Below are 16,199 nucleotides of genomic sequence, written 5' to 3' on the forward strand. Positions count from 1 at the left end.
GTGTGTGTGTGTGTGGTGTTGAGGGTATGTGTATGTGTTTGATTTTGGTGTGTGATTCTGGGGTGTGTGGGTGTTATTGGGGTGTGTGGGTGATACTGAGGTGTGAGAGTGTTATTGGGTTATGTGGGTGATATTGAGGAGTGTGGGCAGTGGCGAGCAATAGTGATGAAGTGACCCATGTGCGCGCGCGCTTGGAGTTGGTTACAGGCATCCCCCGCATTACGGAAGGGTTCCTTCCCTGGAAAATTTACCGTATCGCGAAATTCCGTAACACTAAACCTATTTTCCTATTGACTTCCATTATAAACCTGGAAATGCGTTCATAAGGAATCTTTTTTGGCCCCAAAAAAGTAATTCAAGCACTTTTATGAATGAAAATAAACATTTATAAACACATACAATACAGTACATTAAATAATTTATGATATACAATACATGTAATATGAAGAGAAATACAGTTGGAATAAATAAAAATATTGTACTGTACTCACCACAAAAGATGTTGACTGCTGCGTGAGGATAGGTGGTGCAAAGGGAGTTATTGGGAGGGAGAGGGAGGGGCACTACCCTCTTCTGCCCTGCCCTGTAAATCATCATCTGCTTTAGGCTTTGCTCTGACGGTGAATAACTCATCCAATGTTGTTTGACGTTTACGGCGCACCTTCTCCTTGTACAGCTCAGTGTAGGAACTGAGAGCATTGTTAACTGCTCTTGCAACCTTGATGTTCCTTTCACGGTTGGGGTTGGTATCAGCAAAGATTTGCAGACCTTCCTGTATTAGTGCAAACCCTTTAGACAAATCCCTTGTTGTCAACTGAAGTGAGGTGGGTGGAGATTCTATATCCTCTTCTTGTCCTGCAGCTCACTTTTGTTCCAACATCATCAGATCTTCATTAGTCAAATCTTCTCTATGGGACTCTAGCAACTCAACCACATCATTTTCTATGACTTCTTCAAAGCCTACATTATTTGCAAGTGTCACAATATCTTGTTGAACTTGCTGTAGACTTTCAGCTTGTGAAAAACCTTTAAATTCATGGATACACTCTGGCCATATGTTTTCCATGAACCATTCATAGCTGAGGTTTTCACTTCATCCCATGACTTGGCTATATTATCCACAGCATCCAAGATGTTGAACTTTTTCCAGAAGTCCCTAATTGTAGGTTTATCCTCCCCATCAATTGCTTTTATGAGCTGCAAAAAAGTTTTTCTTAGATAATATGCCTTAAAGTTAGCTATCACACCTTGATCCATTGGCTGGAGCAAGGAAGTTGTGTTCTTGGGGATGGACTCCACTCTCACATTATCAGAAAGATCATTGAAATTTACTGGGTGGCTTGGTGCATTGTCTAAGAGGAGCAATGCTTTATTAGATATGTTACACCTGGCATTATATCTTTCTACAGCAGGGCAAAAATAGTTAGTGAACCAGTCTTGGAAAAGGGTCATAGTCATCCAAGCCTTCTTATTGGAATGCCAAATCACAGGTAGATTAGACTTGGCTTAGCCCTTGAGAGCCCTTGGAGTTTCTGAGTGATACACAAGTAGGGGCTTTTATTTCATTTCACCTGAAGCATTTCCTCCCAAAAGAAGAGTCAAACAATCTTTGGATGCTTTAAAGCCTGGAGCTGATTTTTCTTCAGTGGAAATAAAAGTTCTAGCAGGCATGCGCTTCCAGAAAAGCCCAGTTTCGTCAACATTGTACGCTTGTTCTGGTGAGTAACCTCCTTCATCAATAATTTTCTCCAGCTCAGCAGGATATTTATTAGCAGAATCTGTATCAGCACTGGCAGCTTCACCGGTCATTCAGATGTGTATATTAAGGCGCTTCTTAAACCTTTCAAACCAGCCTTTACTAGCCAGAAAAGGCTTAACCTCAGAAGATGCACCTTCCTCTTCCTGCAAATCATTATACAAACTTATGGCTTTCTGTTGAATAACCATAGTGTTTAGTGGCACATTGCATTTAGTCTGATCTTCAATCCAGACACTCAGGAGTCATTCCATATTCAGCATCACATCACTTCGATGAAAATACAAGGTTCGAGCAGTTAATGGAGTAGCTGCTTGAGCACTTGACCTAATTTTGTCCTTATTATCACGGATTGTTCCCACTGTTGAAGTAGCAAGACTTAATGTTTTTGCAATCTGGCAAAGTTTTTCTCCAGCATCAAACCTTCGTAACACATCAAGTTTAATATCCAATGTAATGCCTTTGCAGTTTCTTTTTGCACTACTGCGGTCACTTCCACTTGATGGCCTCTTTCCAGTCATCTTGAAGAAGGGTAATGCACTGTACTGTACTGTACTTACTGTATGCTTGTAAAAGTTAAATCCAGCTGCTGGGGCGAGAAACATGCACGCACACTGGATGTAAACAATGAACTGACTCCTCATGGTGACGCCATGTTTGGCGGTAGCAAACACCAAGAAATCCACACCAAAAAAATTCTAATTTTATAAAAAAAATTATAATTTTATAAAATGATTTTTTTTTTAATTGTTAAAATTTACCCCAATTTCCGTAAGGGCGGATTTACAGGCCGTATTGCGAAATCATTGGTCATAATTTACAAATTCCGTAACCCGGGCTTCAATAACGTGGGGGATGCCTGTATTAAACTTTTTCAAGTCATATTTTTGAGTTGATACAGTATAGGGAATTTTTATTTTTTTTTTACTGTTACAAGCACACATAATCTTGATACAGAATGTGCAAAAAAAAAATAAAGAAATGATTAACCCTTAAGCCACGGGTTAGGGTGCTGCTGGCAGTACCCCCACGCGGGGTTAAATCGAGAAAAAAATAAACATTTCCAAAAGTAATTAAAAAAAATAAAAAAATAAAATGGCGGGCAAATAGGCGGACGTTCATGAACGTCACCCGGGGCCCAAGGGTTAGCATAATGTCAAAAATATAAAACATAATTAACACTTCTGACTGGCTGGAGTTGCCCGGATTTTGTGAGGTGGAAGCAGTAGTGGAGATCTCAGCTGCTCCAGTTTCCTGCGCCTAGTGAAACTATTGCCAACTGGTCCCTAATAGCTTTGGATAATGAGTATATATATTAAAAAATATCTGGTGAAAGTTACTGGCTGGGAATACATCCTCCCTATTTACATAAATTCCTATGGGGAAAATTGCCCTGATATTTGCAGTTTCAATAATTGCAATGACCTTTAGGAATGCATCCCTTTTAATAACCAGTGTATTCCTGTACTACAAAGTCTTCATAATGCTTTATGTTCTAGTACTTCTTCCAAAGGTTTTTTCCTTCAATAACTCTCTTGGATTGGGGATTCATCCATCTGGTCTTATTCCTGCTTTTCCTTGACTAACAGGGTATACATTCTTCTACTGCTGTCTGAAGGATTTTCAAAATTTCATTCCATAATTCATGTGTTTGATTCTCTAACAATATCCCTCCAGTTATTTTTCCCAGAAATGAACCTTGTCCATCATTGCTTGCTGCCTCAGCTGCCAAGACCAAATCCAGATTGTTGTCTCCCTTCATGGGTTGTCACATGATATGAGAAGAATGAGGTTTGTACGAGGTTAAGGAATTCTTCTCCTTCAGTTTAGTCTCATGATTAGAATCTCCAATTATGACAGCTTGTGTTCTGGATGACTATGAAGATCTGCAACTTCCCCCTCTGATGCAGTCAGCTCTGTAGCATTTACCTACTGTCACACCAAAGTGATTTGGAGGATTCACTTTCATTTAGTTCATCATTGCTGGTTACTGTCAGTAGAAGTCCATATCAATCTGAGTGTTACGCTTAGAACACATGATCTTATACCCATTTCACACAAAAATAACACTAACTTGTAAGTGCAACAGGCTTGTCAACACCATCTATCACTGTGGACAAATTATCTTAGAATATGGGTCATAACAAAATTAATGCTCTACTTATTTTATTCTTCACTATGTACATATATTGCCAATATACAATAACCTTATCTCATAAAAGTTGTACATGTCAACACTAAAGTGTCTCAACAGTCCAGGACCTTATTGATAATTAGGTAGATTGAACATTTCACTGGAGAAATGTACATTTTATATACTGTACAGCTATTTTCTAAAATAAAAGGTTTTAAGATGTTAAAACTTTGCTTAATATTAAAACATTCATAAAACATTTTCATTAATCACTTGAAAAAATATTATCAACGCCACATCATAAATTATATATCTGCCAGTTTTGCAGTTTTCAAGAAAACTTCTTGTAATCAATCTATTGTGTTCATATTTCAATCTTTTTATTTGTTCACCCTATACCTAACTTGGCCATCAATCCATCAAGTAATATACAATATTTCCCTAGTGACAAGTCTTACTGTCTGGTTTATGTAAAAGGAATTGTTTTGCTTTACCAGAGCAGAATAAAATAAGTGAATACAAAATAAAAAAACAGGGTCTAATTACCATTTTCTATTAATTAACATTATTTCTGCACTGCCATTAATATTATGTTTGACAACTCCAGGATATATGAGATATTGTACATAATAATGTCATCAGTAGATAATAAAAATGTTTAATACACCATACTGTACATAATCTCCTCATCTTACCAGCAGTCCTTTTCCTGATACTGTACAATGATCATACTATGTTTAAAAAAACTCAAATCAATTAAAGGAAAATTCTAAATGAGAAGTAGCACTTTTGGTTTCAGTTTTAAAAAGACAATATTTTCAATGCACAATTTTGAAGTTCTTGAACGATGACATGGTTAAGCCTCTGTGTTATGCAAACAATGCTCAATAGCACTATAAAGAAGAACAAAAATCCTTTCAAAGAGGAAACATCTTTGGAGTAAACATTTGGCAAATACTACATTTTGCCAAAAACCATGTAGGGCTATTTAAACGGTGAATAAAGCCTAACAGCACTGTTCTTACTCAAAACTTAAAAGCTAACAATATCTGAAGTTAAATACACAGTAAAGTACTACAGTACCATCAATAATTAATATACCAATTAAGAAAAAGAATTTAGTGAAAATAAAAACGTGGGCCACAAAAATAGCTTACTGTAAGACAAGTAATGGTGTAACAAGTATTATGATAACCACCAATATTAATACCTTGATGATAAATTTCACAAACATGTTAACAATGTTAAAATATGAAGAATTTTGTTTTAGAAGATCAATTTCACCTTCAATAATCTCCTCTAATTTTCTTTCTTCAAATTTTCCTTGGAGGATTGTTTAATGCGATAATCACTCAAGGCAGCTTTGATGGCATCCTCGGCTAACACTGCAAATAAAAATAAAGCCACATCAATGATGAGATATCAGGCATACCTAATAGTCCAAGAAAATGTATAAGCAAATAAGTTACTTGATTTGTATTGTATTTGAAAACAATACAAGGAGGATTTTAATGTTCTGATAAAGAAAATAGAAAAATATCCTGCAAAGAACACAGAAATACTCTTTCAAAACTGACATTCAATTCAACATAAAAAATACAAATCTTTAAAGGTACCCTGAAGCTGTAGTATCAGTAAGGTACTGTACCCCTGAAGCTGTAGTATCAGTAAGGTACTGTACCTCTGAAGCTGTAGTATCAGTAAGGTACTGTACCTCTGAAGCTGTAGTATCAGTAAGGTACTGTACCCCAGAAGCTGTATTATCCGTACAGTACTGTACCCCTGAAGCTGTAGTATCAGTAAGGTACTGTACCCCTGAAGCTGTAGTATCAGTAAGGTACTGTACCCTGAAGCTGTAGTATCAGAAGCTGTAGTATCAGTAAGGTACTGTATCCTCTGAAGCTGTAGTATCAGTAAGGTGTACCTCTGAAGCTGTAGTATCAGTAAGGTACTGTACCCCTGAAGCTGTAGTATCAGTAAGGTACTGTACCTCTGAAGCTGTAGTATCAGTAAGGTACTGTACCTCTGAAGCTGTAGTATCAGTAAGGTACTGTACCTCTGAAGCTGTAGTATCAGTAAGGTACTGTACCTCTGAAGCTGTAGTATCAGTAAGGTACTGTACCTCTGAAGCTGTAGTATCAGTAAGGTACTGTACCTCTGAAGCTGTAGTATCAGTAAGGTACTGTACCTCTGAAGCTGTAGTATCAGTAAGGTACTGTACCTCTGAAGCTGTATTATCAGTAAGGTACTGTACCCCTGAAGCTGTAGTATCAGTAAGGTACTGTACCTCTGAAGCTGTAGTATCAGTAAGGTACTGTACCTCTGAAGCTGTAGTATCAGTAAGGTACTGTACCCCTGAAGCTGTAGTATCAGTAAGGTACTGTACCCCTGAAGCTGTATTATCAGTAAGGTACTGTACCTCTGAAGCTGTAGTATCAGTAAGGTACTGTACCTCTGAAGCTGTAGTATCAGTAAGGTACTGTACCTCTGAAGCTGTAGTATCAGTAAGGTACTGTACCTCTGAAGCTGTAGTATCAGTAAGGTACTGTACCTCTGAAGCTGTAGTATCAGTAAGGTACTGTACCTCTGAAGCTGTATTATCAGTAAGGTACTGTACCCCTGAAGCTGTAGTATCAGTAAGGTACTGTACCCCTGAAGCTGTAGTATCAGTAAGGTACTGTACCTCTGAAGCTGTATATCATTAAGAACATAAGAAAGTAAGGAGTCTGTAATAGGCCGGTTGACCTGTGCATGGCAGCACCTGTCAAGAGTTACTACCACTCTCTATCATCCATGAATCTATCCAGCCTCTTTTTGAAACTTTCCAGCATTCCAGCACTTACTACAAAGTTGCTAAGCTTGTTCCACTCGTCCACCATCCTATTTGTGAACCAGTTCCTTCCTATCTCCCTCCTAAACCTAAACTTATCCAACTTAAATCCGTTGCTCCGAGTCCTATCCTGCTCGGATATTATAAGAACTTTTATCTATATCCCTTTTATTGATTCCTTTCACCCACTTAAATACTTCCATCATATCTCCCCCACACTCTTCGCCTTTCTAGGAAATGCAAGTTTAGTTTCTTTAACCTATCCTAATATGGAAGGTTTCTAAGTCCCGGAATCATTTTCGTCATTCTTCGCTGCAGCGACTCTAGTGAATTGATATCCATTCTATAATAAGGGCACCAGAACTGAACCGCATAATCGAGGTGCAGCCTGACTAGCGCAAGATATAGTTGCAATTAAGGTACTGTACCCCTGAAGCTGTAGTATCAGTAAGGTACTGTACCTCTGAAGCTGTATTATCATTAAGGTACTGTACCCCTAAAGCTGTAGTATCAGTAATGTAAAAGGCCCCTGTCTCATCAACAGAACATATTATATAAATGGGTCAATACATCTGATATTATATTCAGATTCACCACCCTGTAACTTTTCACTGTCTATGAGTAAGACATGGGTTGGACACGTGAGCGGGCAACTCACCCAAGAGGGCGAGACCCATAGCTCAGCATTTCTGTAAGCACGCACTGCGATGCCCTTAAGCTTCAGTCGCTCACATCAACTTATATCGTAAGGACGTGACCTAACGTTTATAATACATAAACGCCGTCCCCTTCTCATTCACTCCTAGACAGTGAGACTTACGGTTGATCAACACTCCGGAATTATATATACAACCTTTCATAATAAAACAAAGGAACTACCGATTGGGTTTCGTTACTTAAAATCCAAATATAAATATATGTGAACGGACTGGTTAATTGGACAAGCAGCCGATTCATATAGGTGGCAAGCGGTGTGTACGAATTCTTCAAACTGGTAGTCGTATCATCCATCTGTGTTTTGTGAAAAACAAGAAAACACACAGCAGTGACGCGTTACATAATCCGAGTGTTTAAAACTATATCCCGTATTGAGACGATATTTAGTGAGCGCTCCTTATCTCTGTCACATACAAATACGTGCAGAATTCGTAATATACAAATATTACAGCCTGTTGGTACATATCCAGATTGAGCCGATTGAGATAGACTCCACTCAGCATTTCCTAGACATTACAGTGTTGCAGTGTTGAAGAAAAGTTTCATAACCTGGACTAACAATTGGTATTTCACTAGCAGCTGAACAATATTGTTGTGTCGTCAGCATGAATTACGAAGTTCCGGTGTCATCATACAGATCTCCATATATACGTGGACTGTGAAGACTTGGCACACGGCAGTTTCGCTAGCGACCCAGCAACGACCAGTGATAACCAATCATCAGCAGTTTCTGATCGCCGGAGGAGGAACTCCCCTAGTTCAAGTGGACTCGTCTCTCACCAAAGCAGAAGCGTCTTCTCGTTGCCAAGGAAACCAGCAGCAGCGCACGCATCCTAGGAAGAGGCCCCGCCCACACTCCACCCACTCGACTCAGACCTCTTGAAGGATCACATTTTCTATACAGACGTACTACTCTGTATAAATAGGTATTTAAATTACATAATTCTACACACATGAACACGTTCGAGAGATATCTTCACACTGATAGGTTCGTCGGATAGGATTATTTCAATGATAAAGTGTCGAATGTATAATTAATGTATTGAAATCCTATAATTTACAGTGGTTTGTAAGTGTCTGTCTTCTTATTGATAGTTTAATAATTAACTACAATTCATATTCATTTGTCTTGTAAATGAGAGGCAAGTGATCTGCTTACTGTTAAGTATTCATTGACCCAAGGGGGCTAATAGATAATTTCTAAGTTTCCCATGTCTAATGTAGATGAAATCGAACGCTTAGCGCAACTGTTTTCTTATAACCAACTCGTCGATGATCAAGCCCAGACTGACATAGATTTTGAGTATGGAACACAGTTAAATGAGTTGGTAGGAAGTAGTGAGAAAGTTATAGACGAATCATTTGACGACTTAAACCGTCGTACCCTACGGTCTGGTAATCACTATAGTACCTCACCTAAGTATACTAAAGCAGTTACCCCTGTTACAGGTGATAGTGTGTCTGTTGCTAAATCAGTAACAACCTTATTAACCCAGCCTTCTGTTAAGAGTAAGAATACTAACTTGCTTAATACTAACACTACAATGGCGTCCTCTAACCCTCACACCAGTACTACTACCACACCTAAAGCTGATAATGTTATTAATATCATAAATGCAGCGCGGCGACTACAGTGACCCCTCCGTTAACGAACTCAATCCGTTCCAGAAGGTCGTTCGTTAACCGAAAAGTTCGTTAACCGAAACCATTGTTTCAATGGGTTTTTGGGTAATTGGTTCCAGCTCACCGAAAATTTCCTAAATTCAACAAAAATGGTAGAAAAGTTCACTTACTTTGAGGTGTGTATGTAGAAGGCTCCTGGACGATGATGATGATGATGATGGGATTTAGAATGGGGGTGGAGGAGAAGGAAGAAGAGAAGGCATTGGGGTGGAAGAGAAGTCACCCCATGGCACCATTTCACCCATAAAATTTTAGTTCTCTTGGTGTATTTCAAGATTATTTTCTTTAAATCAACACTGCACTGCATTATATATTGTCAATATGTAAAATATATTTCAAAATGACCAAAAATTTGCTTGGAAACACAGAAAAAAAGCGTTTAGTTGAAGAGTCTCAAGCAACATGTTACCTCCAGTGAAAACAGCGAGAGACTAACTCCTGTTTGCTGTGTTAGGAGGCTGGATGCCGCGCATTAAACTAGTCACTTTACCTTCAATTATGTTCAATAATTGTTAAATTGACTAAAAAATTTAATATTAAACTTTTAAAATTATTGAATAGTATAAACTTCTTGATATTTACTAAAATAGTAAGGAATTTAAGCCCTAGAACCGATTAATGTATTGGCGGACTGATACTAAAGCTGGTTGCCCGGTCAGTGCAAGCGAAAACATGTTGAGGTCGGTTCGTAAGAACTTCGTTAACCGAATTTTTTTTCGTTAACCGAATTGAAGATCCTTATGGAAGGCAGTTCGTTAATCGAAATTACGTTAACCGAGGTGTTCGTTAAACGAGGGGTCACTGTATGTTCGAAATTTCACGGGACAAGACGATTATAGAGTCGCACATTTTATTCGTGCATGTGAAGATAACATGCGCACTAGTCACATAACGACTGACGAAGAAAAGAAAGCATATGTACGTTTCCATATAACGCAGGGTTCGTATGCAGGCAGTCGTTTAAATGCGTTTGGTTTGCAAAGCCCTGACTATGAAAAGTTCAAGCAAACGCTAATTGGGATTTTTGAGGGTAGGTCACAGCTGGGCCAACTGCAATGGATATTCAGATGGTTGGATCGCTGTATTCCAGGTATACGAAATGAAACGCCTGTTGACGCTGTTGACATTGCAGGCGAGGTTCGCCAGGACATGCAAGCGACCTTCCGGTCCTCAGGCTGGTACAACTCACGGGGTGATATGCCACCGGACAATGTGGAAACATTGATAGAACTAATAAGTTTTCTTCTTTCCGTCCGTGGTCCCTTATATAGCCGGGCACAAGAAGTACAGTATGAACCACCCTTGGATATGGTGGAATACGCAAACAAGCTCTGTCCCCAGGCTACGGGCCCCTTACTGGCGCAGCCCTCAGTGACGTCACCACAACCCCAGCCGTCTCAGATGCCACAGATGCCTCACTCCCAGACTCCTTATGCGACACACTTAGCTCCGATTGCTCCTCCCCGCCTAATATATAAACAGAAAATATCATTACGGTGCGCACATTGTAATAAACGTGGCCACGTAATGGAAGATTGTTTTCAGCTCCGAGGTAATAGTGCTAATTTTAAGGCCACGCCCGGTGCAAAGCCATTATCAAGGTCAAACAGTGAGGGAGCCAAAGCAGCACCTCCTCCTACCCAGAAAGCGCGCAAATGGTGCGCTCTTCACAAATCGACATCTCATAGTTCACATGAGTGCGATGTGCTAATAAGGGCTAGGGGAGTGGACCTAAGTGAAACGGAGGTGTCGTATAGGCGCAAGCAGAAACGTCCCCAGGACAAGTCGTCAGGGGAAGACCAGCGCACACTACAGCAAGGAGAGGGATAGATAGGGTAATCCCCACCCCTCCTCACAGCACTTCTATAGCGGCCTCATTAGTGGCGGCGCTTAGCAAAGTGGAAGTGTTGTCAGTGCCGGTGAGAGTGGATAAAACCAGATTGGCTCTTGATATAGACACAGGTGCTTGCGCTAATGTATTGACCTTGACATCATATCACGAGTTACAACGTAAATTCCCTCACCGCAAATTCAAATGGAGGCCTAGTAACGCTGAGCTCGAAGGAGTTTCAGGTACTCAGCTGAGCATCAAAGGAATGGTGACGTTACCACTCAGATTCTCAAGACGTGGTACGCCCTTCTACGCGGACTTTTATATAGTTCAGCAGTTCAATTTGCCAGCTGACGGGTTACTTGGTCTACCAACTCTTCGAAAGAACATGATAGATGTTCATCCACGTAATAATAGTGTTACGTTTAAAGGTGTTTCCTACACAGCAATGAGTCATTCTGAACCTATGCTTACCGCTAAGACGAAAGTGTTGTCTACCAATCCTATTAAGAGGAAGGCGGATCATGCGTCAGAGATACCTCTAGACCTCAACCACACACCTTCCCAGCGTGATTACAGCAGCAAGAGTTGGACGATCGTACCAGCAGTGTTGAAGAGTACTCTCCATTAACAAAATGAGGAAATCACCAAAGCAACTGTCGAACTACCCAACGTGTACACGGGCACAGATGTTGTGTGTCTCCCGGAAACATGCAAGGTAACAGGGCTGTCATGTGAATCTACCCTGAGCACTATACGCCCTGGTGGTTTGACCGACGTACTGATTCTAAATCGAACAGGCGTTCAACGAATCTTAAAGAAAGGATGTTATTTGTGTGATTTTCTAGTATATCACAACAATGTCGAAGTGCAACCAAATAAATTCCCAATTCAAGGTATTGTTGCGAATTGCCAACAGACTCGACTGGCCAGGATAAATCAAATAGCACCACATGTTAAGGTGATCGATCATCCACAGGGCAAGACACACCTCTTAGAGCTGCTTGCCGACTATAGACATATAGTAGCCTTGCCAGGGGAAACGCTAGGTCAGACAGATTTAACATCCCATCATATAGCGTTAAAGGAAGAAACCAACCCTATTTACGTACCAGCTTATAGACTACCTCATAGCCAGCGCGCTGTAGTGCAAGATATGGTACAGGGTATGTTAGATGAGAATGTTATTAGACACTCAAAATCCCCCTTTAATAGCCCATTATTCCTCGTCCCGAAAAAGGATGGTGGATGGCGCCCTGTCATAGATTTCAGGCGCGTAAATGATCAAACAATCCCTGATAGGTACCCTATGCCTATCTTGAGTGACATATTGCAATCCTTAGGCAAGGATAATGCGGTATTTAGCAACTTAGATTTGCTTAGTGGGTATCGGCAAATACCACTCGATGAAAAATCACGAGAAATCACAGCATTTAGCACGCCTCTAGGCCACTTTGAGTTTCTACGAATGCCATTTGGTCTCAGAAATGCCCCACTAACATTTCAAAGAATGATCAACACCCTGTTTGCCGGACTAATTGGTAACACAGTCTGCGCTTATTTGGATGATCTAATAGTAGTCAGTAAGGACGTCGATTCCCATCTGATTAAACTGCGCGAAGTTTTGGCCAAAATTTCCACAGCAGGCCTCAAAATAAAACTCTCAAAGTGCGAGTTTTTAAAATCCAGAATCCATTTCCTTGATCATGTAGTTGACGGTGAGGGCATACACACAGTTAATGATAAAGGCAAAGCTGTATCTCAGTTCCCGCGTCCTACCTCAAATGATCATGTGCGTAGCTTTCTCGGATTATCTGGTTATTATCGTTCCTTTATCAAGGACTATGCAACATTAGCATCGCCCCTAACGAGGTTGCTCAAAAAAGATGCAGTGTTTATATGGGATGCTGAACACGAGGAAAGTCTTAAGGCATTGAAGACAGCGCTAACCAATGCCCTGGTTCTAGCATTCCCAGACTACACTCAACCTTTCACTCTCTGTACTGACGCTTCCGGAATTGGAGTCGGAGCAGTGCTCATGCAAGAGGACACGCGTGGGAAGTTTAGAGTGATAGCATTTGCAAGTCGCAAACTAATCGATGCTGAAACACGATAACTGTTTTTACTGATCATGCGGCAGTCACCGAACTGTTCCATGGCAGAAACTTATTAGGCAGATTAGCACACTGGTATCTGACAATTCAAGAGTTTGACCCCGAATTTAGGTATTTACCTGAGCGGGCGAATGTTGTCGCCGACGCTCTGTCAAGAAATATAGCACCAGTTATGCCTGTATCAACATTCACTCTTTCGCAACTGGAAGATGAGCAACGACGCGACCCATATTGGTCAGCTGTTATTTTTGCTCTCGAATCGGGTGAAGATGTTAAACTCCCCAAGTTATTTCTTCCCTTCAGTCAGTTTGAGTTACGACATAACATACTCAATAGGACGAGAAAATCTCCTGAGGGTAATGTGTCTCAAATAGTCGTACCTGACACGTTGCGCAAAGCAGTAATGACATTGTTCCACGATGTCCCACAAGCAGGTCACCAAGGTCGTGATAAATGCTTAGCGGATTTACGAAAGAAGTATTTCTGGAACACTATGAAGAAAGACATAGAATTACACATAGCTAATTGTTTGGCATGTGCTCAACATAAAGGATCAACAGGATCACCTGCCCCGATTCTACAATATCCTACACCAGACCGTCCGTTTGACACAGTCGCTGTTGACTTGTTACAACTCCCAATGAGTCATCAGGGATCAGGATACGTCTTAGTGTGTGTGGATCATTTTTCCAGGTTCGTGGTCTTGGTCCCACTAAAAAGCAAAACGGCAGAAGCTGTAGCCTATGCATTAGTGATGAATCTCATATGTCCATATACTACGCCTAAAGTTCTACTCTCTGACAATGGAACAGAGTTCAAGGATGAGCTAATAGAGCATATATGTGCACAAAATGGAATTAAACAAACTTTTGTGACAGCTTATCATCCACAGGCTAATGGCCTTGTTGAAAGAACCAATCGTAAAATCCTAGAAATACTGCGTCCAATTGTTACTGGTTTTCAATACGCATGGGAGGATTGGTTACCGCAGGTGCAGCGTCGATAAATGGGTCAGTTAATAGCTCTATGGGCAAAACACCCGACTACATTGTCTATGGTACAGATAAACGTCTGCCTCACGACATGCTTACAGATGCGCCATACCCGGTATATAATACTGATGATTTCGCAGCAAAACAAATTCATGTCTTTATGGATATTCATAACCAAGTACGATCACATCTAGCGGCGTCACGCGCCGAAATGATCATCAAACAACATAAACATGCTAAACCTATCGCACTGAACGTTGGGGACGCTGTTATGTTACAGGAACCTGAAAGGAACTCCAAACTTTCGGCGAAATTTTCTGATCCATTCCGCATAATCTCAAAAGAAGCAGGCAACAAATTCAAAATATGGAAGCCTAATGCACAGATCGCAGATGTCGTGCACGCGGATCGTCTGAAGAGGACCCAGATAATTGTACCTCCAGTTGATGATGACGTGATTGATACATCCTTACAGACTGTTCAGAAGCAAAATGTTCCAAATGACTATTGTATGAAACTACGTTCTGCGAGTAGAAGTTAACTCGTACTTTCGCGTCAGATGGAAAACGTCGACGGCCAACTACAATCAGCATTGGACATCCTTCATGGTCTCAGCACAGCTTCGATGAATTCGACAATAGTTTCACGAACGTTGTCGTTCAGGCTGTATCTCAACAGAATCGTGTTATTTCTCAAACCTTTCACGTGATTACTGCTCTAGAATCAAAGGTTAATGCAATCATAATGGAGTCTAACCAAGTTTCGAGGATTGTTACTAGGTTACAGAAAGCAATCCCAACGTTAGAATGGCTCCTTTACTTCACAGAATATTTGCATGCTGCTGAAATTTCAGTTCATAAAATTGTAACCTATAAAAATGAACTAATAGACAGCATTGTAGATGCCGGGATAGGACGTGTGGACGCGAAGCTTGTGCTTGTGCAGACGCTTCTTGAAGCTTTAAAAATAGCCAAGTTGCAGCATCATTTAACTCCGATTTTCAATGACAATGAGGTTCAATATTATTACCCACTGTTGGAGTCAACCCTCACGCACAATGCAATTCTGATCCACATTCCTATGCGAGGGCAACATGAGTTTAATGCATGGCATTTAGAACCCTTCCCCTGGTTTGTGAACGACACACTGTATACCCTAAATAGGCCTAAAGAACTTTTCTTAGTAGATGAAGAATATTCATTGTTATCAATAGAGGATTCTGAGGTACTGTCACGGTGTAAGTCGTCTTATCTACACCTACACGTATGTCCAGCCTACATGTTTGCATTTATTCCTGCTGCAGAGGGAATATGTGAATTGGCAGTCATACAACCAAATGTACGCACAGCGTTAGCGCAATGCAGTTATAGGCCAGTTAGTCTAAAGACTGTGTTCCACGCTCACCTTCACAATGTACAGTATTTGTTCTTTCCAAATCTCACTACTGTAATTTTAAAATGCCAAAATGGTGTTAAGCAGCTAGTTGTGAAAGGGCATTACAAGGCTCCGGATTACTGTGAAATCACTTGTAGTACATTACGGACCTTGCCTACTCATCAGCATTTTGCGTTAAACCGAAAACTCAAGTCTGCTTTAATTCAACTTCCTGTAATGAATTTCACTATCAAGGATATTCAAATAGTATCAGAGAAATTAAAAGTTTTAGCCTTCTTGAATGAGACACATTTTGCTGATTTGGAAAATAAATTGCCATTTTACTTATCACGGGAATTTGCACTACCAAGTCTTACGATTCCTTCTATTCTGTTAATTATGGTAATTATGTTCCTGCTCTGTTATTACAGGGCAGTATCATCCAAATTTAACATTGTTCATAACATACTAGCCCGTACGACACTAAAGTCTAGGTCCCCTGTAGTAGAGAATACCCCTACAGTAATATCCCCAGCTTAGTGTCTACATATCTGTTTATAACATGGTTAGGGTTGTCTAGGATGTACTGTACTCTGTGAGTTATTTAGGCCTCACGGAGCTCGGCTGGTAGGTGACCGAGCGATGTAATAGGCCCCTGTCTCATCAACAGAACATATTATATAAATGGGTCAATACATCTGATATTATATTCAGATTCACCACCCTGTAACTCTCCACTGTCTATGAGTAAGACATGGGTTGGACACG

The 16,199-nt window shown here is 40.4% G+C and overlaps 2 protein-coding genes across 2 annotated transcripts in view; both read right to left on the reverse strand.

Moving 5' to 3' along the window:
- Positions 1-567: 567 nt before the first annotated feature.
- On the reverse strand, positions 568-1,809 carry LOC121866171 (tigger transposable element-derived protein 1-like; the record flags this gene model as incomplete). The annotated part of the gene is made up of 3 exons (XM_042365773.1): positions 1,572-1,809; positions 1,027-1,403; positions 568-772 (listed from the first exon to the last, which is right to left on the reverse strand). Coding segments are annotated over exons 1-3 (820 nt in total), but the record flags the coding sequence as incomplete, so codon positions are not given.
- Positions 1,810-3,909: 2,100 nt separating this feature from the next.
- Positions 3,910-16,199, reverse strand: part of LOC121866170 (iron-sulfur cluster assembly scaffold protein IscU-like) — a 37,763-nt gene continuing 25,473 nt past the window's right edge. Inside the window, exon 4 of the mRNA XM_042365772.1 lies at positions 3,910-5,275. Coding sequence (XP_042221706.1) covers positions 5,190-5,275 — 86 coding nt within the window. The 3' untranslated portion in view covers positions 3,910-5,189. The remainder of the gene's footprint in view (positions 5,276-16,199) is intronic.

Source organism: Homarus americanus, unplaced genomic scaffold (genome assembly GCF_018991925.1).
Source record: "Homarus americanus isolate GMGI-L3 unplaced genomic scaffold, GMGI_Hamer_2.0 scaffold47628, whole genome shotgun sequence".
In the NCBI taxonomy this organism is placed as follows: domain Eukaryota; kingdom Metazoa; phylum Arthropoda; class Malacostraca; order Decapoda; family Nephropidae; genus Homarus; species Homarus americanus.